Raw genomic sequence first — 25,622 nt, forward strand, 5'->3', positions numbered from 1 at the left:
TATATATATATAGGGTTTGGCAAGCTGAGATGAGCACCTTGAGCCATGCTAATGATGATGACAATTAATACTTTGTATTCAAAACAACATTACTCAACGCACCATACAGTTACTCCATGATCCATATGCTGTGCATAATTGAGCTGAAATTTACTGCACTATGGTAAAAGTTGGAGAAGAAGGCTTCAAAAGCATGGGATTCTCTCTTGCAACCATGCATAATCTTAATGATGTCAATTCTTTTATTAAACACTTACTACGTGTTCAAAAAACATACTACAGGTACAATATACTTATCTCGAATTCAAAAAGTGAACCATCGGTATAATATTTCTTAAGTGATCAGTCTCTGATTACAAGGCATCCAATGTACCCAACAAAAACAAAACTAAACATACAAACCACCTCTTCCTCCATCAAAAACAAGGGAAAACCAAACCCTAGATGCCTTATATCTTTGTCGAATCTTATTGCCATGTAATATAAAGTGTAAAAGCTTAAAGCAATCAATTAAAAAAAATACTGTTTTACATAATTAAGAGAATAATATACAATCTTTGGATACTGTTTTTAGTCTGTGCAAGCAATGAAAATACAGTGGTTCTAATTCTAAAGAAATTAAATCCATCGATCATCTAGCAATACAGTAAATTTATAATTAACTTCGATAATATATATTTATCAACAAAAAGCATTTAAAAACAGTACTGATCATTACTCATCAGAACATGAACGGCGTTGCTGAAAAATCTGCAGGTATTATCATAGGCGCGATGTTTCTCCTGATGAAAATATTGCGTACAAATGCACAAATTAAACTTCCATAAATTAAAAATGTATATCGATATGTTAAATATATATATACATATATATATATATATATATGTGTGTGTGTGTGTGTGTGTGTGTAACCTGAAGAAAAATCAAACATACTGTAATAACATATTTACCTGGAGTAGTACTGAAAATCATCACTAGAAGTATAACTGAAACTCGGAGCTTTGGCCTTTGGACGAGGAGCTTTGGCCGATGCCATCTTCTCAGACTGAAGGTTACCCTCATAACCTGAAACAATCCCATCCTCTGAGATTGTAACAAGAGCTGGCTTCCATTGATGACCACTCCCAGATTTGGAGCTTCTCCCATGGGTTGATCTCGTCATCCGATCTCGGGTTCGCGACGACGAAGAGCGGTAACACGATCCCAACTCCAAGAGGAACTTCATTATTCTGGTTAGGTTTGGCTCGGGATAAAACTCAAGTATATATGCCCTGTGATTTTGTCAAGGTATGACATTTAATCGGTTTTTTTAGCTTGTATTTATAGGGAGAGAGATAAGGTTAGGATTTGTGACGCTGACGTGCAGTGTCTATTTTCTGAAATCTTAATGGATTTTATGTTAATGTGTTGAGTTGTCATCTTATCTGCGTAATCTGAAGGGGTCCTAATACGTTTGGTTTGCCTAATCCAATTGTTAATTACACCTTCCACAGGTACTGTGCACCTCTTAATTGCTACTTATTACAATGAACAATGAAGCTAATTTGGAAATCCGTTCACGTAATAGTTATTCCTTGATTATCGTTACGTACTATATTAGCCATGGTAATTAATTAGGATAATTACTATGTTAGGTATTGGATGGAGCCCGTCTATATTTGAATTTCAGTTTTGGACAAAATTTATGGGACTTTTATTCTTTTTTGTAATCTTTTCTTTTTTATCTTGTGGTCCTTAAATAATATCTTAACAAGAAGATTCCACAACATTAAGTTAAAGATTAACTTGATTATTATTTTTATTTTGCTTCTTAATATCTTTAAAATTGTTGTAAAGAAAAATAATTAATTCGGGAGAAAATTAAGGAGTTTTTATCGGAAAATTTCATGATTAAAAATTTCCTCCATTACAAGGATTATTGTCCCTTTCTAGATTCCTCCCCATCAAGTATACAAAGAGAACACTCATCTAGTTGATAATTGCTCATTTTAATCACTCGATCACATTATCTTTTGTCTTTGAGGCACCGTTACATTTTTTTATTGTCAATTAATTTTATAATGAAACTCCAAATTCTTTCAACTTTTAATAACTTTTCTGAATTGTTTTAGTCTTGCAATCGGTTAGTCTCTATTTGTTTGGGCTTTAACCCTACTCATTTAAAGGAAATTTCAGTACAAATACCGTATTGTTGGAATATAAAGTATTTAATTTTTAAGATTAAGTACCTAAAACTCCCTAACATTTTGGTGTGATTCCAAACTAGTCCCAACCTTTTCAAACATTTCAAAAGAGTCTAGGAAATATCACTTCCCTTAAGTCCCAAGAGAATGTGGTTGTCAATTTTTAATAAATAAAAGACGGTCAATGCGTTTTGTTTCAATCTGTTTGTTGGTGCTAATTATGGAGAGGGAAGGATAAGGGTATGTGAGAAGGAGATAGAGAATTTTAGAATGTTGAGACTAATTTGACCATGAATATCACGTCATTAATTTGAGATTTGTCCAGACCATAAAAAAAATATGACAAAGAATGCCACATAAGCACTTAACGGTTCCCTTAACTTGGGACTAAATGAAAGTAATATGTCCTATATGTTAGCTATTTTTTTTTGAAATGTTTAAAAATATTGAAACTAATTTAGAATTATATAAAAAATTAACAGAATTTGCACATTGCTACAAAATTTGGTGACCACCCACCCAAATTGTTGTTGGGCCCCTATCTGCACATTGAAATCTTGTTGGTCTTCCAATTGGTTGGCATGGGCCTTATAGATTTAAGGCCGAACATAGTGGTTGAAGAAGAAAAAATTATCTATGTCGACAAAAAAATAAAAATTAATATCTATCAAAAGTAAATGAATAAAATGCCACTCTATGGAGGGAACCACCGACACTTCTCCACCACAAAATGTTGCTAGAAAAAGAATTAGAGTGAAGGTCTATCATGTTGCACTGATCATCGCATCCTACACAACAACAATGGCAGTTTATGCAATTTTTTTATCAAAGATTTTATTCCTAACAACAATGAGAGCCTCAAGGAAAAACGAATATGAAAGATTGTCCCTCCCAACCTCCAAGTCTTGTTGGCTTAATTGATCGAGCTTAAATATGAGGACGAATGCATGCATGTTTAAATGTGTCGTCTGTCTGTCGAAGGACTTCATTCATTAACGCAACAAATGTGAGTTAATCAATTGACAAAGGTAGTATGCATGCTCTCTTATTCTTAAATTTGAATCACATATTTGTGCATTAGAATGTCCAATTTATCAGTACTTGACTCATTTTGATAGTTAAACACTAAACCTGGATCGGGTTTTGCTTTAATATCATGAAAAAAGTTGAGGCTTCACCATAAAATTAATTAGTAATAATTGTTTTCTTCATAAATTGGCAATATATGAGATAGTCCAAGAAAACCTAATAATTGAGAGATTATTAGGTTTTCTTGTTGAGGATGTGAATCTCACATAAAATAATTAAGGTAATTATATATATATATATATATTAGATTGATGGGTAGGGTGAAAATCACTATGCGTAGATGAGTTATATTTCACATAAATTAAGCAAGCAGAATTGCCTAATTGTTTTGACGTGGCATAAATGTCGTCTTACCCTACTGAATTATCTTTTCAAGGCACATACATTACCATCTTCTTCAATCGTTCCACTACAAACAGAATAGAGTTCGAGAGTTCTGGGTATTGTTTCTCTTCATGGTTCTCATCATATGTCTGGATTGGGGTGGGAATAATCTGCACATCGCATATTGTGATCACTAAGCACATGTTCTCCACAGGTAATCTATAACGTACTAATAAAATACACATGTTATAACATAAATGAATCGATAACGTACCACGTGACAATATAACTGTCATTAATCCTTTAATTAATTTAAAATTTTAATTAGTTTCTGCATACTATAGACCAAACAAAGTAAAAAAAAGTTTTAGAGTCGATGGAGACAAGACGTACGTTACACTTGCACATAATACAATTCCCTTTACCCTAGCCAGGAACCATGTGAAATCTAAATCACAAGATTTTCGTCAGATTGTCAAAGTAAAGTGAGAGTGACATGTCTCTTATATATGTACAGCAGCCGGCAGTTTAGCCAAAGCCCCAGTACAGCTTTTCCAGCAACAAATTATTCCGGAGAAAAATATGAAACTGATTTTCATGAATCATCATCGATGGTTCAAACCAGAATCGAAATAACTCCATTGTTTTCTTACCGTCTAAATGCATGAAGAATACATATATAATGGTCTCCGCACTAATACGTACGTCCTCTATCATAATTATTGGTATGAATTTATAATGACTGAATTTCTTTGGTTGTCCTTAGCATGCACGATCAGAAGCATGCAACTGAGTTGTGGATGTCAATTAGGATAGTTTTGTTCACACACTTATTTTTATTTCTCCTGCATTCTTATTAATTTTTTGTCATTGATTTTCTCTAATTCATTCGATCCGACGACCGAAAATTGAGAGGGATGTGTGATAAGTAAAAATAGATGTGTGGATAGCACTACCCTCAAATAAATGTGCAAATAAGTCAACTATGTTGTGGCCTAAATTTAATTGAAGAAGAGAGAGAGTGCATCAGCATAGAGAACAAAAAGAGAGGTGTAGGGGAAATTTTGTATGTGTCTTTTCCTCTTAACTTGCATTTATTTTTAGTAATTAAACATAATGGGTTTACTTACAAGTAAGAAAACCTAAGATTTTCCAAACTACATATAGTAATCCTAAATACAATCTACTAGGAATTATTACACAATCGCACATGTGCTATGATCCATACCACAACAAATTAAGTCCTAGCAAGAACATAAAATTAAACAACTATATGTAGAGAGACTTGTACACTACTACCGAATTCAACATTTGATATCAAATTTAATGGCGAGTGACAATGTATTTTTCGGTCACCAAATAACAAATAGAACGAGACAATTAATTTGACATACGTTGTGTATGTATATATTAAACCTAAATGATCTTATATAATTCATAGTTTGACAATATAACAAAATAAATTATTCTCTGTTTGAAAATTTAATGTATAGTTAAGTATTATACTACACGTAATTAAAGATGAAGAACGACCCGAGTAGGGTATTGTACATAGTTATTCTTCTTGGTTACGGTCAACCCTAGTGAGCCATTATATATATACAATCCATGCATTTTAGTATTTTTTAGGGTTTCCCTCTGTTCAAACACTGCAAAGGACAAACCCATTTCAGCCTAAATAAGCTTGTTTAGTTTTTTGCACCTTCCCCCTCGTGGAATTCAATCCCTTTACTCTCAATCAATCATTTAGCAACAACTCCTTTTTTTTTTTTCCTTGCCGTTTTAAATAAAGACTAACATTTTTCAAAGGTTTATGCAAATATTCCATTGTCTTTAACCCTTATGGGAGTGACATCTATGTGAGATAATCAAATTTTGTCCTTGTGGGTAGAGGTCTAATTTGTTTTTTCCCCTGGCTTCACATGGCGCAAGAAACCAAGTTGAACTCTCATATGCATCGTGTATACAAGTGGAAGGAATGGGTAAGCATCACAAAACTCAATGGCAAATCCATACTAATTCAATTTTAATGTTAAATTATTGTTGTGGTTTGTCTTAAATCATACTGCATGAATACTAATTCGACAAAAGACTGGCCGGCGAAGACAGCTTCTTTAAACTACTCTTTACTCTCTTCAACAGAAGTGGCCACAATAACTAGTCTCTTAAGAAAATGAAAGGGTGCGAAGTAATAATTAGCAATATGCCAAATTTGGTTGGAGAGTTAGCCCTAGCAGAGCTCCATCTATGCAAATTCATTAGATTCTTTTAATTATAGTGTGAGTAGTCGTAAGTTAGCAATACCAACATAAGATATAATTTGGATTATATGAATTGACTCAGTTCCTAATACTACGTGCTTGACGATATCAATAATTTGCGATGTGTGCGTATCACACTACTTCATCTTGTATGCTCTATCTTGATAAATTTCACTAATTCATCAGACACTACCATGTAATTCAATTATTTTTTTTTTTAATCTGAGTATGCCTCGAAATTGAGATCTCATTCATTAAAGGGGAGAAAAACTTGTAGCCAGTAGATCAGAGATCGTTACAAACTCATGTAATTCATCTCTCACATAATCTTTCTTGTTCTTATAGACTTTTCCGATCCTTTAGCTAGCTCACTCTATATCATTTAACATACCACTAAATTCACACGTATGCAACTTATTTAATTTGTACGGATAATTCAAGAGAAATGTTAATCTACAATCATACGTGCAGCTAATTATCAATGTACTCTTGTCATTTTATTATGAATCTGAAAGTCCTTTTGCATATACACTGTATTTATATATGGATAATTAGGGATATATCTTCTCTCTCTAGTCTCTTAGTATATATATGGTTTAAAGTAGCAGATGAGCTATAGCTCTCAACTCTCTGCGTCTGTGCATGTCTCAGAGACAGAAACACACCTAATACACAAAAGCCATGGACAGCTTTCCATTAGCCAAATACCTCCCATATTTCTCAACCTAGAAACTCGCATATACCAACAAGATAAAACCCTAGCTCTTCAATCCCATCCACCAATCTTCGCCGGACGCGTGTCTGACGCCCCAAATATCTCTTTCCCGTCTTCCTCCCTCCTGAAATTCCTAATTTGTCACATACCTCCAATAATCAACAGCAATGAAAACTGAAGTTCGAGGAAGCGTTACCTCCATTTCTCTCCAAAATCCAAGTACTGCTCTCCTCACCACCTCTCAGGGCACGTCTCTCACCGGTGCGCTTACCGGGTGTCTCGGAAGCCTCGACGGGGCATGTATTGAGAAGCTACTACTTCACTGTGCAAGTGCCCTAGAGAGCAATGATGTGACCTTGGCTCAACAAGTGATGTGGGTGCTCAACAATGTTGCCTCTTCTGTTGGTGACCCTAACCAAAGGCTCACCTCATGGATCTTGAGGGCACTAATTTCAAGAGCCTCAAAGGTTTGCCCTACACCTATGAATTTTAATGGAAGCAGTAGCACTAGTACCATTCCGAGTAGGTTGATGTCGGTGACCGAGCTAGCCGGGTATGTTGATCTAATCCCATGGCACCGATTCGGATATTGTGCATCGAATAGTGCAATTTTTAAGGCAATTCAAGGGTGCCCAAAAGTTCATATCTTAGATTTTAGCATCACTCATTGTATGCAATGGCCTACTTTAATAGATGCATTGGCCAAAAGGCCTGAGGGTCCTCCTTTGCTTAGAGTCACTGTGCCTAATTGGAGGCCACAAGTCCCTCCTTTGCTCAATGTTTCAAGCGAAGAAGTTGGTCTTCGTTTGGGGAATTTCTCTAGGTTTAGAGATGTCCCTTTTGAGTTCAATGTGATTGAAAACTCATCCTCTTTGGAATTGCTAGTTACCACTGAATTAAACCCTTCCTCACTAGACCTCCGGGAAGATGAGGTTTTGGTTGTGAATTGTCAAAATTGGTTACGCTATCTTTCCGATGAGCCACGTGTTGGTATCCCTGGCCATCAAGATGGTTCGATGCGCAACACTTTCCTTAACACGATTAGATCCCTTAACCCTAGAATCATAGTTGTGGTAGATGAAGATTCTGATCTTAGTGCACCAAGTCTTAGCTCAAGAATAACAACTTGTTTTAATTATCTTTGGATACCCTTTGATTCCTTGGAAACATTCTTGCCCAAAGATAGTACCCAAAGGATGGATTATGAATCTGATGTTGGTCACAAAATTGAAAACATTATTGGTTTTGAAGGGCACCAAAGAATAGAGAGGTTGGAGTCAGGTGTCACAATGTCACAAAGATTGAGAAACATTGGTTTTTCAAGTATCATATTTTGTGAAGAGACTGCTAGGGAAGTCAAGGCCTTGCTAGATGAACATGCAAGTGGTTGGGGCATGAAACGTGAAGAAGATATGTTGGTGCTCACATGGAAGGGACACAACTCAGTTTTTGCCACAGCTTGGGTCCCAAATCCAAATGGGTTGCTAATTGAGGATTAACTCGGTGTTTGTGTGGCCTGAAGTGATTTCCTTACTCTCGTTTACTCATTCTACTTTCTCTTTGGTTTTGTCCCTTGATTCTCTTATGAGTGCAGAAAAAGAAACGAGGAGTGTGAAAACCATTTCCTCTATAAAACATGTTACCATGCAAGTGAGGTTACTGCAGTGGTCCAGGAGATTAAAGGAGAGGTAATGAAATGACAAAGCTCTGCGTGGTTACTTTTTTCTCTTCGTCAAAAAGCTGGAAATGAGCACAAGACAAAAAGGAAAACGGCAGGCATTTTGTGGAAAAATAAATTTCACGAGCACTTTGTTTTGAAGCTTTAGCTAGCTATGATCTGTCACATGAAAGGCGAAAGAGAGACATGTTCTTGTCTGTTGTATTGTATTAAGACAAAATCTAGCACTTTATGCAGGCTTTTGTTCCATAGGGCTACGTACTGTGAAATTAACTTTTTTAGCCTTTTATTTGATCATTAATAATGTAATTGTCCCCTCAAGAATTGCTATTTCTGGTACTATTTCACACTAGAAGTGGAAAAGTGAAAGGAATGGCTTGGTGGCTAGTTCTTTTTCTTACTCAAATTAGTAACTAAGTACTTCTTATTACATTTTTTTTTTATAAATGGTACTTCTTATTAAATTAGGTTTGCATGTTTCAATAAGATCAACTTGTGTTAAATGAAAACATCATGTAACCTAGAAGTAGGGCTGGAAAAAAAAAAAAAAACCGAATTTCCCGAACCCGATCGGAAATTTCTCGAACCCAACCTAAAAAAAAACCGAACCCGAAAATCCCGAAACTTCGGTAACCTGAACTGAAATAGTCCGAAACTTTTGGTATGGGATTCGGTTTTGATAGACCTTTAGTTCGGTAATCCCGAACCGAACAACTATATTAATATATAATATGTATTTAATTTAAATTAGAAATTATAAACTATCTGGACCGTTGGATTGGTTGAGATTTAATCTCAACCATCCAATCTAAGTTATAGGGTTTCACACTCTCACATTTCTCACCAAAGCCTCAACCCTCAACCCTCTCATCTCTCTCGAGTTCTCACTTCTTTGACTCTGTTCTCTCCTCTGCCTCTACATTTCTGAGGTCAGTGGCTACGACTACTACCATAATAGTTGCCTCTTCAGGTCATGCCGCTGTTGCTCTTTCTTCCCTCTCTTCTTCCTCCTCCTTTGTATCTTTTCGATTCCCAAAACCCCAAAATAGCTCTTCTTTCATCTGCGTCGTCTCTGCTCAACCCAAATCCTCCGTTCTTCACCACAAGCTTCGCCCACCTGCCATCGCCGCATCGGAGCAAAAACCATCATTTCAGGTCTTCATGATTAAATATGTGGTTTTTTTTGGGTTGTAGTCTTTTCTCAAAATAATAATAATAATAATGGGTTGTAATTTGATTCTTTATTTGATTTGAATTTTGTTTTGGGATCTGTTTGTTTGATCATTTTGAGCTTTTAACAGAATTTTTATTTTTAATTTTGTTTTGAATTGCAGAGTGATGGTGCAATTTGGCTTCGTATGAATTGGATTTGGGCATGAAGGATCAATCTCGATCTGTCCCGATATCCCGAAAAAAATTTTGGGCATCCCAAAGTTTGGGAATCTTAGAAATTCGGTTCGGTTTCGAGATTTGAAATCCCATTCCGAAATATTTCGGTTTGGAAATCGGGATGATGGTTTTGGTTCGATATCCCATACCGAACCAGCCATACCTAGAAGTATTGGTCGTGCATCCAGTTACTGGTTTGCAGCTCAAGTGAGACAATCATTCACGCACGTGCAGGTAACTATCAGTAGTCGATGAATGTGGACAAACACTTGCAAGCTCTTATGGTTTGAACAATTAATGAGTAATATAAGAATATAGGCATGCGCATATGAACGAAAGTGTACAAGTGTAAAAAGAGAAATCAAACAAGGACCACCACACCTTTTTATTTCATGAGTAAACATCTTTGTTCTTGATCCTAGAATCAAAATGACCGCAATCCAAATACCCCATATTAATTTGTTATCGTTAGTACCTATTTCGTGTCTCAACTAGTTAGACTCATGCTCCTTGAATCCTGATTACATGAACAATTTCAATTCAAACATGGGTTTGATTCACACTTCATGTTCTGAGAAATATTTACCATCCGAAAAGAGGAGTTTTAGTAACTTGTTGAGTTTCAAAATCACTATATTCACTAAAAGGGTCTTGCAACTAAAAATCTAGAATGTATGAGTTAGTGACAATGGGAAACATGATGTTGCGAATCGCATTCCCGCACAACAACATTGTGCGCCCCTTATCGTTCTCGCGTAGTGTTTGCAACTACTTTCTTTTAGTTCAAACTAGGTAGAAGGTCTGCTTTTCATTTCTGATGGAGCTTCAAGTATGGTTTACAAAACTTTTGTGTCAACATCTAAGTATTCTTTTTTTAAATAAATCTTCTAAGACTATTCTATTCTAGGGAAATAGATTTGAAATCAAACGCCACGATCAATTTTTTTTTCTTTTGTAAATTCAGAATTTATTAGGAGAGAAAAAAACAAAAAAATAGAAGAAAGGAAAAAAAAAGAACTAAAACACTAGCAGTTCAAAAGGAACTGCGGACAGCTACAACACGAGCCGAGTAAAATCCCTCAGAAGAACAGCACGCAAGCTTCAAGGAGAGACATTCACTCCATAAAAATATGCAAGTTATCAAGGCTTTTGGTCCATGCAATTCAATTTACTTCTAATAATTATTAGAAGTAAATTGAATTGCATTATTAGAAGTAAATTGATTTGCAAGGACCAAGGTAGAGGGATAATTTCCACGCTATTAAAAAGAAAACCCATCCAATAAAATCTTACCAAGAAAGCCCAAGACAAATCTTTCCACACTTTGTCATCAAATGTCTGATCAATTTGCCTAACACACATTTACAACACTGGAATACTGTTCAAACTAAAATATGGGGTTTGAATTACTAAAAATAAATTGGTTACATGGTCAGGAGTTGGAATTTGATTCTCTCATTGTCATTGACCGAAAAAGAATTTGATACTCCGGGTCCTCTCTTGTATAATATTTGTTGCATTTATTTCTACTCTTTAGTTTGATAGAAAAAAATAACTACCATTTAAGGAAAATAAATCATAATTAAGAATATAACCCATCCAATAAAATCTTACCAAGAAAGCCCAAGACAAATCTTCCCACACTTTGTCATCAAATGTCTGATCAATTCGCCTAACACGTCTAACACACATTTACAACACTGGAATATTGTTCAAACTAAAATATGGGGTTTGAATTACTAAAAATAAATTGGTTACATGATCAGGAGTTGGAATTTGATTCTCCAAGAATATAAATAATAATTAAGAAAAAGAAATCCGACCTGCCGGATTCGAACCAGCGACCTAAGGATGGCTGAGAGCATATTTACCCACTACAGTCCTCCGCTCTACCAACTGAGCTAAGGTCGGATTGGTGGTAAAAGCAGTACCAGGTATTTATATCGATATATACAATAGGTTTTTGGGCCCTTACGAATCCTACAATAGTGGGCCCTATTAAATTGTATGTTGGTGAAAGATTACTGCAAAAAAAGTTGGTAATTTCGTAATGTAATGAGATGAAATTGAAGTTTCCATATTGGTGTGATTTTTCCTTTGTGTTTTTTCCTTGGTGATTTTGATACGGTGACATAGTGTGCATACAAATGTGTCAAATAAAGTGGGAGAACATATTGGAAGAAATTTTTTGAGATGTGGACATTTTGGGTACACAATTTAGCATCTCCCTTATGAGAATTAGGAAACTAAAAGGTTGTATGGCAAAGAGTTTGTGTAGTTTATCTCATTTGACTCATAAAGCTTGTGAGTAACTCATATAATTTTATGAGTCAGCTTGAGTTTGGTTCAGGCTCAGCTTGTTCGTTAAAGTTTGGTTTATAAAAATTAAACTTTTGGATCTTATATTTAAAATAAGGGGGTTTTAGATCCAGGTTCAAAAACATAGATGATTTTTAGGAGTGATTCCAATTACCTAATTATATGTATTTATTTTTTTAATGCTCATTTTATATTTTCTAAAATATTAAAAATCAATTAAAATCTTCTAATATTATGCATTTTCAACCCCAAAAAATATAATTAATATCATATAACAAAATATATATATATATATTGACATAAATCTATCTGCAAATCATTCTACCCTAACTCAAGTAACAAATATATGAATGTATATCATACTTATAAGTAAGATATGAAACCTAACTAAAAGGTAGAAAAAAACATCATATATCTACAAGCAAGACACATGAATCTTACTTTATTATAAAAAAGAATCTGTCATATAGGTAGATAAATATAATTAACCTATGATATAGGTTGATTATAAAAATAAAATCTATAAATGGGGTTTAAAACGGGATAAAGAACAAGAAAGAACAAAAAAAATAAATGATCAAAGAGATAATTAGGAAGAAATTTGATTTTTATAATAAATCTTATCATTGAAGAGATAATTATTGATAATAAAATAATAAGATTTAAGGAATTGGACTTATTTTAATAAATTAGACTATTCCTAATTTGGCTCAAAAAATTGAACCTATATCAAGCTTAGAGTCATAAAACTTATATTAGTGTAGTTAAAATCTAAAAAATGTACGATGACTCAAACTAAAACTCGAATTTGTTTCACAATTGAACTTAACAAAGCCACCCGAGAAGCTCGAGCTTTGTTCACAAACGAATCAGGCCGAGCTTAAAAATTCATTTGAGCCGAGTTTGAGCATTTAGATATACGAGTTTTATTCGACAAGACCCACTACATATAAGTGGAGTCCTCCGAACCCACCCCTACTAACAAATGTCCAAATAGCATCCCACCAAAACAAAATAAATAATTAGAAAGGAAATCTGACATGGTCCCCATGTACAAATAACAAATCCTTGCTAGAAAGGGAAGTTTAACCCAATTAATAAAGTAGTGGATAGGGGAGAGAACTAATAGGTGCATTGCACTGCACATCTACAGAGAGACTTGCAGCTATCAACGTGGAATAAAAACCAAAGGGAGGGAGGGAAAGCAGCAGCCAGCAACACAAAGCTTCACTTCCAAAACCTAATGGTCTGGTCCTCCCCCCAAACCCCAAAAGAATAATCCCAATTCCGGCATTAATAATTATCCACTAATAGCATATACTTTCACCTAATAAATAAATAAATAAATTTCCTAAGCTTATAGATGCACTTTCTCTGGAAATGTCAGAATTAGGAGAGTGGTATACTGATAGTAACACACGCTTCAACCGCTCTCTCTTCTCTAAAAAATCCCAGTTGAGAACCACCACATTGCTTCTGCCTGAACCAATAGCATCCAATTTTTTTTTTTTGCGGTCACTAAAGTCCCAGACTCGTTCCCTTTGTCTTCTTCCCCATTGAGAATATGGATTTGTGTCCCCTTCGTCCTCCTCCTCCTCCCTCCTCCCCATTTGGCCTCCTCACCTCTCTGCCTCTGTCTCTGCTGCACCCTTAAAAAGATTACTTCTTTTGCTCTTCTGATTGCAAGTCCCAAAAAATAACTCTTGATTTGAAGTGGGTTTTTGTTTTTAACCTTTTTTTTCAGTTTGTTATGGAAGTTCATTGTGAGCTTGAAGTTGAAGTCAATGGGGAAGAGTCTTTCATGGTGGACAAGGTAATAATTCTGTGCTTGGCAAATTGTTTCAACTCCATTTTTTTACAGAAAAGTTCCATATTTTTTTTATCTGGATTACTCTCCATTTTATCCATCATGCCTGCTGAATTGCATGGATATTCCCTTTTTTAATGGCAAAATCCCATCTTTTTCTTTTGTCCAAATGTAATTATTTGATAACATTTTGTGCTTGAATTGTGAAGTTTTGCTGATGAACTTTACCTGGGTTACTTTCCATTTATCCACCATGGCTGATGGATTGCAAAGATTCATCCTTTCCCCCCACCATTTAATTCAAACACCTATATTGCATTGATGTGGGTCATGAACTCATGGCTGCCTTGGCTTTTTCTTCTTCTGGTTCTGTCTTTTTATTAAACAAGTTGCATGCCTTTTTCATTTTCTTCATTCTCTCTCATTTATTGCTGCTGTTATGGGGGGCTCAAATGTTCACTTCTGTTGAGATGGGGGGTGATTGACAGACATAGCCCTCAACGTCACCACAATTTATTGCATATAACGACCTCTTTGCTTTCTTTGGTACCTTCTGGTGTAGAATGTAGATTCCCACATTTTATTGTATTTTGTTTCTTTTCCAATTCAATGTCTTCATTCTTTTGGTGGGTTTTCTGCGTTCTTGAATTTGTTCGGGGGTTTTGTGTTTATTGAGTTTCTTGTTTACTTGCTTGTTAAGAAGCCGAAGATCTTGCGTAACATTTTTCTCAGTAATTTACTGTTCTTGTTTTTACTTACTTTTTAATGGCTTTCAGCAAATGGTGTTAATTCTGGTTTTTCTGACCATTTTTGCAGAGAATTCTTGCCTCCTACTCTGGCAAATTGAGCAAATTACTTGGAAAATCAAAAGCCTCCTCAAGAAATCTTAAAGTGGTATTCCATGACTTTCCGGGAGGAGCGGAGAGTTTTGAGCTGATTTCAAGGTTCTGTTACAACAATGGCAGCATTTACATAACTCCTTCCAACATTTCCCTCCTTTACTGCGCTGCGCAGTTCATGGAAATGAACAATTCTGTAGCCAGAAAACATAATTTGTTAGAAAAAGCGGAGAAATCATTTCAAGATATCAGGTATTGGTCATGGTCTGAGCTTTTGACGGCTTTGAAGCAGTGCCAGGATTTGCTTCCGGTTGCGAATTCTTTGACTCTAGTTGAGAAATGCTTGGATACCCTCATTGCGAGATTGCCCTTGACAAGCGAAGCAAGTCCTTGTCCTTCGACTTCATCCCCCGATAGCTCTGGTATTCGGTTTTCATGTGATACTAGAAGCACTGAGAGTTTGAAAGCTAGCTTCTCTTGCGCACCCTGGTGGTTCGAGGATCTTCTAGTTTTAGGTCCAAATTTGCTTGAAATGCTTGTCAAGGCCATGGTTTCGCGAAAACTCGATCATGTTATCATTAGTAGGTTCCTCTTTTATTACCAGAAATCGAAGTTTTACACGGTCAAATCTGATACCAAGCGCACCATTGCTGAAACGGTCATTGAGATGCTGTATATGCTTGATCAGAGCTGTGTTTCTTGCAAGAGCTTATTCGGGATTCTACATGTTTCGCTGAATTTTAACTTAAACAGAAGTATCAGGAATAAGTTGGAGAATATGATTGGTTCACAACTAGATAAAGCAACATTGGACAATTTGCTTGTTCCATCCCCACAAGGAATCAATTACTTGTATGATGTCAATCTTGTTCTAAGGTTCTTGAAATCATTTCTGCGTGACGGAGGAACCTGTCAAGCGTCTCCAATCCGATTAAGGAAAGTTTCTGGCTTGGTTGATTTGTATATAGCAGAAGTAGCCCCAGATCCTTGTTTGAAGCATTCAAAGTTTCTGGCTTTAGCTATCGCCCTGCCGGATTCGGCAAGAGACTCCTATGATGAGCTCTACCATGCCATAGACATGTATATACAGGTATTGGATTCATCTCAAGGAAATCTTTGTTCTTGTAACTTTTGTTTCGATTACTTATGATCCAATAATTCACATAGCACATTTGGAGAAAACTAACATCATTGAGCATATTTTGAACTTGTTTTTTATCTGCTTTGTCATAGGTGCACGCAGGATTGTCCGAAGACAAAAAGATGAAAATATGTTGTGTGCTGAACTATGAGAAGCTCTCGGCAGAGACTTGTATACACCTTTCAAAGAACACAAAATTTCCATCAAAATCTGCAGTCCAAGCTCTTGTCTCTCAGCAATCCAAGCTCAAAAAGTTACTCCAAACAACCAACAACTTTAATTCCTATGCCACCTCCCCTTATAGCGCCACCACTGAGGCAAAAAATTGGGGACTAAGGAAAGATGATGCCAACGAACAAAATGTGCTTTACGCCGGAAAACTCGATCTCTCAACTGACAACGTGAAGCTCAGAGCACATTTGCAAGGCATGCAATGCAGGGTCATGGAATTGGAGAAAGTTTGCAAGAAAATGCAATCTCAAATGGCAAAGTTTACAAAATCGAAAGCATCAAGCCACAGCCATACAAGATCATTGCCCAAACTTTGTTCATGATACCAGTTTTGCATTTCATTCCATTAGTTTTAAGCATTATCCCATATTTGTATATAGCCCAAGGAAATTGTTTTTCTTCTTATTTTTACATGTTTTTAGCAGATTTTTCTCCCTTTGCTGCATAACTAAAGTTGTTTCAGTTAGAGAGATTGTAAAATCTTTGGTTGTACAGTTACATAAAGAGAACTTCTGTTGATTCATTTCTTTTTTATTGATGGTCCCTCTGCTACTTTCCTATAGTGCTCTGGGTAGATGGGACTAAATGCAAGGTTAAGTCATTTTCTTCCAGTCACTCTCACGCTTCTGGAATGCAAGCTGGCAACCATATATTCTGCATGAACATATGAGGGTAAGTGAAAGCTGATCATCTTTTATGACATACTTTTCTGTTTTGAGTTACCGGATTTTGCAGATGAACTAGGGCAGTTTGTTCATACCACCTGGGAGAGGAGGGATAATGACACATTATTAGTTACTTTCCAATAGTTTTTTTTACAGAAAAATATATAGACATGACATACTATGTAATCGAGATGTCGACAATATGAACATCTCAATAATCGATAACATGTCGATATTAAGTGGTCGGACATGCCACGTGATCATGCAGCCTGATTTAAATTTTTTTCACCAGAAATATATTATATCATCACGTGAGCGATGAGTTCCCTAGGGCCATGGACTCAGAGAGATGACGACATCTGAAAGTTTCTGTTAGTGAAATAGCCCCTCCTTGCCTAATTAACGTATCGATGTCACCACCATTACTACTACCGTCGTTCATCATCATCATCGTTAATGTGTTCTAAAGATTCTAGAAGACTAATTTTCTTTGTCATATGGCTTCAATTATCTGTCAACTAATAAAACAAAGATCAAAAGTTAATCAAGAGTAAGATATATCAAAAGTCGAGTGTAGTTGCTATTGACTTGCCCTAAAAACGATGGAAGTATTAAGTATACAAATTTTACCACGTGGTCCACTTATATCCGCAAGTCTTGTATATGCCAAGAAAGACACCTGTTGGCTGTTGACATGAACAATTATGTTCCCCTTAGATTCCTCAACAGTCTTCACCTAATTAACCAATTGCCAAACCCTCAATTCCATGAGATTTTGATTAAGAAATTATAACTACAATGTAGTTCAGTATTTTACAAAATACAATATATATTTATTAACGTGATCTGTGAGGAAAATGATGCCTTGGTAACAACTTGACCAGCTGCTCACTTCTATAATTCTTTTGGGTTGATGATCCCCAGCAGTCAGAAGTATGGTTCAAAACCATGCATTTCTGTGCTTTTTATGAACTAATAAAGGGGCACATCATATTTGATGAAGGATAGAATGCACATCAAATTTGATAAAGGATAAAATTTTGGTACATTATATTTTATGAAGTTTTGATATCGGGCATTTTTTTCTATACAATTGCATCAGGAGAAGAAGGGATTCAATTTGAGACTTAAAGTGGATGAGTAAATGCTTAACGAGTTATAATCTCTTGAATTATAATATTGTTACAATTTAAGATTTAATATAAGCTACTTGACTTAGTCATATCTTGTGGTTTATTGTTTAACGAGAGAGAGGTGATTCGAACTTATGAGAATGCGGAGAGTTGTTCCTCATCGGAAAGTTTAAGTAACATTTATATGGACTTATAAGAGTTAGACTACTTTACCCATTGTCATTTGACTGTCGAGTGGAACCTGAAATTTTCCTTTATGGTAGTAGAGCAAATTAGTCCATGTGTAAAACTTGATGGTTGCATGCACGCCGAGTAATATTGTTCTCTTATTTGACTTGAATGTGGCCGCATGTGGAGCGTGTATAAAAAGGTTAAACAATTTTGCGCACAATCATATAATGAAATTGATATAGATGGAACTTTAATTTCTTTCATAACATGTAACATTCTTTTGAATACGAGCAAAAAAATACTACTAAACTAAAAACTAATAGTTGATCAGATTTACATAACGTAATATGCAGGATTACTATTCACGTTGGACATGAATTGTGTGGTCAATGGTGTTATAGGTAGGTTGTCCGGGTCAAGCTCTCAAATCTTGATGAAACCAAGATGACATATCATGTGAACGAAGAGACAAAATCCCACAAAAGCCTTTTACTTAAACGCCACTTTACTACTACTTCCCAAGCCTTTCAACTTTTCTTGGGTTTAATTATAAATCAACCAGAATTATAATACACGGACATGGGAATTTCAATGAAGAAAACTGACTTTTTCAGTGTTATTATTTCATTGCACGTACATGGATACCTTTCCATGGAAGCAACACATCTTGACTAGATTTCGTGAAGCAATGTTGACAATAAATTTCGCATTAATAATAAGAGAGATTTTTATAGGTTTATAAGAGGTTGGACTATTCTTTTTATTGTCAATTGATCTTATAGTGACACATCAACTTTCTTCATGCAGTCTATTTAATAAAATAAAATAAAGTTTTCATTATAATCCTTGAACAAAGGTCACTTTCAGATTAAAACCTTGTCAAGTTAAAGAAATTAACTCTAGTCTTTGACATTCAATTGAATTTTCAAATATCAATTAGGTTGTACTTATTATTGAGGGCTTTTTTTTGTATGTAGGTTATTTATTGATTCCTATAAAAAATTAAAATGTAATATATTACTGATACTTATTATTAAGTTAGCATAATAAGAAAGTCATATGTTTTCATCTATTCTTTCTTGTGCTTAAATTTCACCATACATATGGATATGTATATTACGTACCTATATATATATTTAAATATTCCATTTACATACTGAGCATTCATACTGAAACTTATGTACAAATTTGTATCGATACGTTGCAATACTATGGTACTTATGCTTATGTACGAATATTTCTGCACCTATTTATTTATTATTATTTTTTTTTTGTATTGATGTTGATTTTGCTCATATAAATTTGTCGGTGCTCATAAATATTGAATTCGTTTTTTTTAATTATAAGAATTTGAATTTTGAAGACAATTTTATTTATTAATATGATTAGACCTAAAAAAAAAAGAAAATACCTTAATTACGAATGGGTGGAGAATTTATGACAAGTTTGTAAATAATACATGTGGTACTTAAATATGGTAAGTTTTTAAAATAGAAACTTAAATTACATTTAGAAAATCATTCAGGTTAAAATCTAAGAAGAATCTTTATTAAGACTCTATTTAAAAACCCCTTTAATAAATTGTAAGATTGTTTTGACAACAAATTTCTCGTAAGATTATTTGACACAAGCGGTAATGGAGAGAAAATAATCAAACACAAAAAGCTGATGCATGATAATTAAATACAATGCACAAAATATTTATGAATCTGTGAAAGAAGCTGAGGTTCGATTATTCACTCTTAGATCCGGGCCTCCATGCCCATACCAGTTATTCCTTCGTGAATGAAGAAGCAGTATTAGCTCCACCCCCAGTTTGCATGGCTCACTTCTTGTGCTAATAATCCTTTGGTAGTGCAAATATCTGATCCATTAATCGTGGAATAATTTTTAATGATTATGCTTAAGAACGCAAGGCCTCGTCCCATTACCATCCATGAAAACTTTTGAGGACATTGGATTAGTTGCATCTAATTAATGTTACCTCTTTATTAGATTAATGTACGAGTATAATCAAGACACCATCAAGAACGGGCGCGTCAAGAAAATTGAGAACGAACATATAAAAAGAAATTTAAAGAATGGGCAGATCGGCAAAATTAAGAACGAAGGAACCAAAATAAATTTGGTTCATTTCTCCATTTATGCATGTCATCTTTGTGTAGAAACCATGCTAATCTTCTCTGTATTGTTCCAATTTTATCAGACGTCCTCTCTAGGACAAACTTTAATTGTTGGACATTATTGACCACTCAAAAGTGGTGTTATTCTGCCATTTAGTACTACAGTCTAATGACATTCCTTTTCACTTGTAAGTGAAAGGTTTTAGGTTCAGTTTTCGCCAAAGGCGAATTTGAATCACATTGTTATGGCTAGCCTAGTATAAGGCTTAACCCACTCTTCTACCCAGTTAGTGTTAGACGATATCGTTTGTTAAAAAGAAAAAAAAACACAGTGTTATTCTTCATTTTTAAGTGAGAGGTTTTAGGTTTGGTTTTCGCCAAAGGCGATTTTGAATCACATTGTTATGACTAGCCCAGTATAAGGCTTAACCCATTCTTCTACCCAATTAGTGTTAGACAATATCGTTTGTTAAAAAGATAAAAAAAAACAGTGTTATTCTTTAGTTTGTCGGACCCCAAGCCCAATCACTAAAAAAAGAGTAATTGTGTATGCACTCAAGTTTTGGTTCTCAACACATTTTTTATTTTTTATTTTTTATTTTTGGAACTTAACTTATAAACTTCTAGAGAGAGAGAGAGAGAGAGAGAGAGAGAGAGAGAGAAAGAACACTCATAACTTCTTTTAACTTCACACTTAACTTCTAAACATAACCTTACTAAACTATAAAAAACCAGTGTTATTCTTTAGTTTGTCGGGCCCTAAGCCCAATCACTGAAAAAACATTTACTACTTGGGCCTTTGTTTGCAAATAAAAAATGAGTAATTTTGTATGCACTCAAGTTTTGTTTCTGAATGCATTTATTTTTCTTTGGAACTTAACTTCTAAACTTTTCAAAAGAAAAAAAAAAAAAAAAAAAAGAATACTCGTAACTTCTTTTAACTTTTTTGGACACTTAACTTCTTAACTTATAAACCTAACCTTACTTCTATACAAGGAGACCTATAACTTAGGTAATGGATATTAATCTAGTGATCTTGCTAATGATTTGTCAAATTTTTATTGATATGCAGTACCACCCAATCCCACATCTTTTGTATATATTTGTATAACCAGTAAATGGATTTTATGTATTTAACATTGTCCAATCACATTTTTTTTTTATATATTAGTAAAACCAGTCAAATGGCTTTTTTAAGAATTTAACACCAAAAAATATTGGAGCGTGAAAGCTTAAATATTAAATATCACATGACTTTTAGATTAAAAACAAGCATTTTATTCTAATACATATTGAAAAATCAAACAAGAAACTATTATAAATTCCACTGTGTTAGTGGCTAATAAACATCCAGCATGTATGGGTCTGTGTTATGTCTTTAAATGGGATCGATAATCACTGATAGGATTCGATTCTTTGCTCTTGTGTCTGGAGCTCCATGCCCATCACCATATTGGTATATGCATTGGGAAATCCGAGCAAGGTTTCTTGCTGCTTTTACAAATTGCTTAGTAAATGGAGTAGCAGAAGCTCCATCTTTGTTCAGCTTCTTCCAACTATTTTCAACCAAATTACTTACATATTGACGAGCAGATTCCTCAGAAATATGCAGACTGCCACGCATCATGCATGAGATTGAGTTCGCAGTTTCTCCTCTCTCCACTTCTGCCTGCAGTGTGGAAACAAATTAATATATAGAATATTAATAGTTTTCAACCCTCCCCTTAATAATAATAAAATTTAAAAAAAGTACATACTGCCGAAGTACTCAAATCGTTGGAAAGCCGGAAAATAAGAGATGGCCAACGCAAGAGACTGTGGTGATTCTCTAAGCATTCAAGTGCTTGCTTTGTGATCTTTGGGTTGAGGAGAAAATATGTATGAACTAAGAATACCACCCCTGAGACTGATATCCATGCATTGTCAATATATTCTTCAAATGTGGGTGTGTGCTTGTTATAGCACCACGTTTTCTCCTTTAGAAATGCTTTGCACAAATCAGCCCACTGAGATATATAGAATTCAAAAGATTGCACTTAATTAATATTGAAAACTGAAGTTATAATTTAATTGGAAATGTAGAAAACAAAAAATGGACTACTTTATACATATTCTCCAGTACAGTAATAGTTAGATTGTGTGTCAATAAGGTGGTTAATTTTATATGTCTAAGTAGCATTATACACAAGCACACACACATATATATATATATATTGATATATGATATATGAATGTAATGTACATACCACTTTTGTGACATAAGGGAGGATATTTTCTCCTTGCTTCTTTAGAGTGTCATAAACCATCTTATTCACTGTGTTATAAAGAGCTAGAAAACAAAGCTTCATGTAATCTGGAAGATTTTCTACAGCTTTGATATCCCATCTGAGTAGCACAAGTACGCAATGGAATGCCATAAGTAACTCTGAATTAAATGCATATTCAAAAGTAAATGATTGTATATCGACTGTCTTTTTAATTTCTAACCTTTCAACAGCAGAAGTAAAAAGCTCTAGTTCATCCAGAGTACCATAAACATCATAGACATCATCAATGGTGGTTACTAGAGCAGCCACTTTTGTCAGCTCTTTCCTGACATGACTGTGCTAAGGTTCAAAGATGATTCCAACCGACCAAAAAAAGCACTCCATCAATCTGTCTCTGGTGAAGCTCAACTTTTCGGCTAAGCCCATATCCACCCACCACCTAAATGCAAGATTAATGAAGCAAACACTAATTGAATTAGGATAATGCTTATGCTCGTAAATATATAATTACCTTGATGGTTTAAAACATGTATACAGTTGTCCTCTAAGTGCTGTGTTTGATTCTCTATTCCCAAATATTGCACGTATAAAAGGAAAAATAATCACCTTGATACTTCTTGAAGATCCCTCTGGAGTGTGCATTGCACCCTGTTAAAATCTCGCTTGGCAATTTCAAGTAGCACCTTATTTGCATCTGGCCTTTTACTGTATGCCTCAATATACCATGTAGCTTCTAATCTTTGCATTCTATGGTGCAGTGGAAGTTCCAGTGCACGACTCACTTGTTCTGCTAGTCCATTGCTAACATTAAGTCCACTGAGGTTCTTGAGATAATTTGTTGAGAATGCAAGGCCCTCATCCAAGAGCCTCTCTCTTTCGAAAGCAAAATATGAAGCTTCATACAGACTCAAAATTCCTTTTACATCCTTGCAAAGCCATGCCTTGAAACTTCCATTATCATCCGTGAATCTCCTGAATACATCTGAGTTACATTCAAGTTATGACTAGAAGTACATTTGAAAGTTTTATGTCTAATGTCTTTATTTGTAGATTGTCTATCATTTATAAATAACAAAAAACTCACATATTACATACCTTGGGAGACCTGAAACCCATGTTGTCTAAGGAGCCTGAAGCTGAGAGCAGTGAGGTGGAGACTCTGGTATGTTCCTTGGCCATCAATATTGTTCAATATTTTATTAAGGGCTCTTCTTATGTCATTTTCAAAGTGATATCCCAAACCTAACCGTTGGATATCATCAATGAACTCAAGTGCAGTCAGCATGTTGATATCATTATCATCATCATCATCGTAATCAATCGTACGCTTCACTTGCTCCTCTAGGAGCTTCCACCCATCTTTGTATAGTTTGTCCTACTAAAGTAGTTAAGTGTAAGTAATACATCTTAATAAAACTTGTATCATGTATATTACAATTCCAGAGTCGGTCTAATGGCCTACGACTAATTACTTTGATCCTGTATTCAATTTAACTATATGCATGTGCAATTCAAATGTATAGGCAAAAGGCCTCATTTCAATCATTATAGAGCCATTCAACATAGAACAAAATTTTACGTTATGAGGATTGTGATCAATCTTCAAGGACTGAACAAAAGGCGAAAATGAACACCTAAGAGGGAAACAAATGTTGTCCTAATTAAAATCATATATAACCCCTAATCGATCAATCACCTGCAGGGGGTTGTCATCAATCTTCAAGGACTGAACAAAATCGTAACTCCATATGGTTGGCTTGTACGTGCCAGGGCATCGAAGAGGCGTGTTATTATGCATCACTGAAGCTACTTGAATGTATATGCCTGTGAATGATTTGATATCTATCAAAAGTGTGGACCTATATATAGGCAGTGATACCGCGTATATATGCTACTGCAGGTTCCATGCATCTTCTCAAGGTTTAGCTTTTAGTGTCAGATTATATGATATTTCAATTGTTTATGTATTATACATCTTCACTTTGTCCCACGTGACATTTAATATTTCTACAATAGTAAAGATAATATATCAATCCAAAGAGGCTCTAGAACAACCTACTCGGTTAGGTACTTTACCAACCCTAATTGTGGAGATTTTCTTGTTAGTAGTATATACTGATATCCATGTGATTATGATAAAATATTGACAAGAAATAATATCTTCAAAGTAGAGTATAGCCTAATTACATGATTGACATAGAGAACAAAGAAAAAATAATATAATAAAATGACAGAAATCTACTCTTCACATTTTTATACTACATTTAAATTACCTCTTTATTATTGATGAGTCTTACCTTTATTGTAGAGATGATACAAATTTAATAAATATAACATTACTCAAATATTACAGTTGATATGTAGAAATAGATTCATGAGAGATAAATTCTCATGCCTTATCATAAGGACGAGATATGAATTTTTATTGGGTAAATTAGATTTTACCCCCTCAGATTTGAAATCAATTTTAATTTCTTACAATATCTTTAAAACATTTCAATTTCATACATTTACTTATCATTTTCTTTCAATTTCATACATCCGTTAGAAAATCTGTTAAGTAAACCGTTAAGCGATGACGTGGCAAATATGGGATCCACATTTATGTTGGTGTGGCTGCCACATTTGTACCACGTGGCAAGAAAAATAATTTTTTATGTATTTTAAATATAATAATATTTACCTATTAAAAAAAGAAAAAACCCAAACAAACCCAGAAACCCCCGACCGACTTCTCTATCTCCTACCTCTTCACCTTCTATCTCTTCTATCTCCCAAGACCCACTCCTCCCTCTTCACCCCCCGACCCACCTTCAGCTTGCTTCTCGTTGCTCTCCTCGATGAAATTCTGACCCATCTTCATCAAGAACATGGAGCTCGGCTCGAACTCGGCCAGTCTTCCGCCCCCGCTATCTTTGTTGAAATGCGGCTCTTCAATTTCAATTCCACCATTGGGCTTCTCCATTGCTGCCGAGCTTTTCAACACGTTCGTGAGCTTCATCAAATTTCTTCCATTTCCACAAGGTTAAGCTTCCTCTTGAGCTTAATAAAAAATAAAAAATAAAGCCTAATTCTCTAACTATTATATAATCAATTTTCTCTCTGCAATCAAATTCAAAATTCGAGAACAAAAAGGGTGGTGAGGGTGCGAGTTGGGAGGTGGGTTAAGGGTGATCGGGGATGAGATGGATTTTGGGAGATTAGGGTTTGCGATTTATGGTGAAAGTGTTGCAGATGGGTTTGAGGGAGAGTAGGGAAGGGGTCGGGGGTGAATAGGGAGGAGTGGG

The 25,622-nt window shown here is 34.9% G+C and overlaps 2 protein-coding genes, 1 long non-coding RNA gene, 2 other non-coding genes and 1 pseudogene across 5 annotated transcripts; 3 read left to right on the forward strand and 3 right to left on the reverse strand.

Moving 5' to 3' along the window:
• Positions 1–6,739: 6,739 nt before the first annotated feature.
• LOC137749278 (scarecrow-like protein 32) lies at positions 6,740–8,577 on the forward strand. Its single transcript, XM_068489381.1, has one exon. The coding sequence runs from the start codon at positions 6,740–6,742 to the stop codon at positions 8,069–8,071; it is 1,332 nt and encodes a 443-aa protein (XP_068345482.1). The 3' UTR covers positions 8,072–8,577.
• A 648-nt stretch (positions 8,578–9,225) lies between these two features.
• Positions 9,226–9,952, forward strand: LOC137749194 (uncharacterized). Its single transcript, XR_011070188.1, has 2 exons — positions 9,226–9,405; positions 9,585–9,952. It is a non-coding gene; the product is annotated as an uncharacterized lncRNA (long non-coding RNA).
• A 1,504-nt stretch (positions 9,953–11,456) lies between these two features.
• On the reverse strand, positions 11,457–11,550 carry TRNAY-GUA (transfer RNA tyrosine (anticodon GUA)). Its single transcript has 2 exons — positions 11,514–11,550; positions 11,457–11,492 (listed from the first exon to the last, which is right to left on the reverse strand). It is a non-coding gene; the product is annotated as a tRNA-Tyr (tRNA).
• A 2,055-nt stretch (positions 11,551–13,605) lies between these two features.
• LOC137749220 (BTB/POZ domain-containing protein At3g22104-like) lies at positions 13,606–16,459 on the forward strand. The gene is made up of 3 exons (XM_068489331.1): positions 13,606–13,771; positions 14,582–15,694; positions 15,838–16,459. Exons 1-3 carry the CDS (start codon positions 13,709–13,711, stop codon positions 16,297–16,299), a joined length of 1,638 nt encoding a protein of 545 aa, XP_068345432.1. The 5' UTR covers positions 13,606–13,708; the 3' UTR covers positions 16,300–16,459.
• Positions 16,460–20,064: 3,605 nt separating this feature from the next.
• LOC137709589 (U6 spliceosomal RNA) lies at positions 20,065–20,167 on the reverse strand. The gene has a single exon (XR_011064881.1). It is a non-coding gene; the product is annotated as a U6 spliceosomal RNA (small nuclear RNA).
• A 1,270-nt stretch (positions 20,168–21,437) lies between these two features.
• Positions 21,438–25,300, reverse strand: LOC137709183 (tricyclene synthase EBOS, chloroplastic-like; annotated as a pseudogene).
• Between the last annotated feature and the right edge of the window lie 322 nt (positions 25,301–25,622).

The sequence above is a fragment of the Pyrus communis genome, chromosome 11 (assembly GCF_963583255.1).
Source record: "Pyrus communis chromosome 11, drPyrComm1.1, whole genome shotgun sequence".
NCBI lineage: Eukaryota > Viridiplantae > Streptophyta > Magnoliopsida > Rosales > Rosaceae > Pyrus > Pyrus communis.

Coding starts and splice junctions, on each gene's coding strand:
- LOC137749278 (XM_068489381.1), top strand. CDS start 6,740: ATGAAAACTGAAGTTCGAGGAAGCGTTACCTCCATTTCTCTCCAAAAT.
- LOC137749220 (XM_068489331.1), top strand. CDS start 13,709: ATGGAAGTTCATTGTGAGCTTGAAGTTGAAGTCAATGGGGAAGAGTCT. Junction 13,772..14,581: donor AGTCTTTCATGGTGGACAAG/GTAATAATTCTG, acceptor CCATTTTTGCAG/AGAATTCTTGCCTCCTACTC. Junction 15,695..15,837: donor CCATAGACATGTATATACAG/GTATTGGATTCA, acceptor GCTTTGTCATAG/GTGCACGCAGGATTGTCCGA.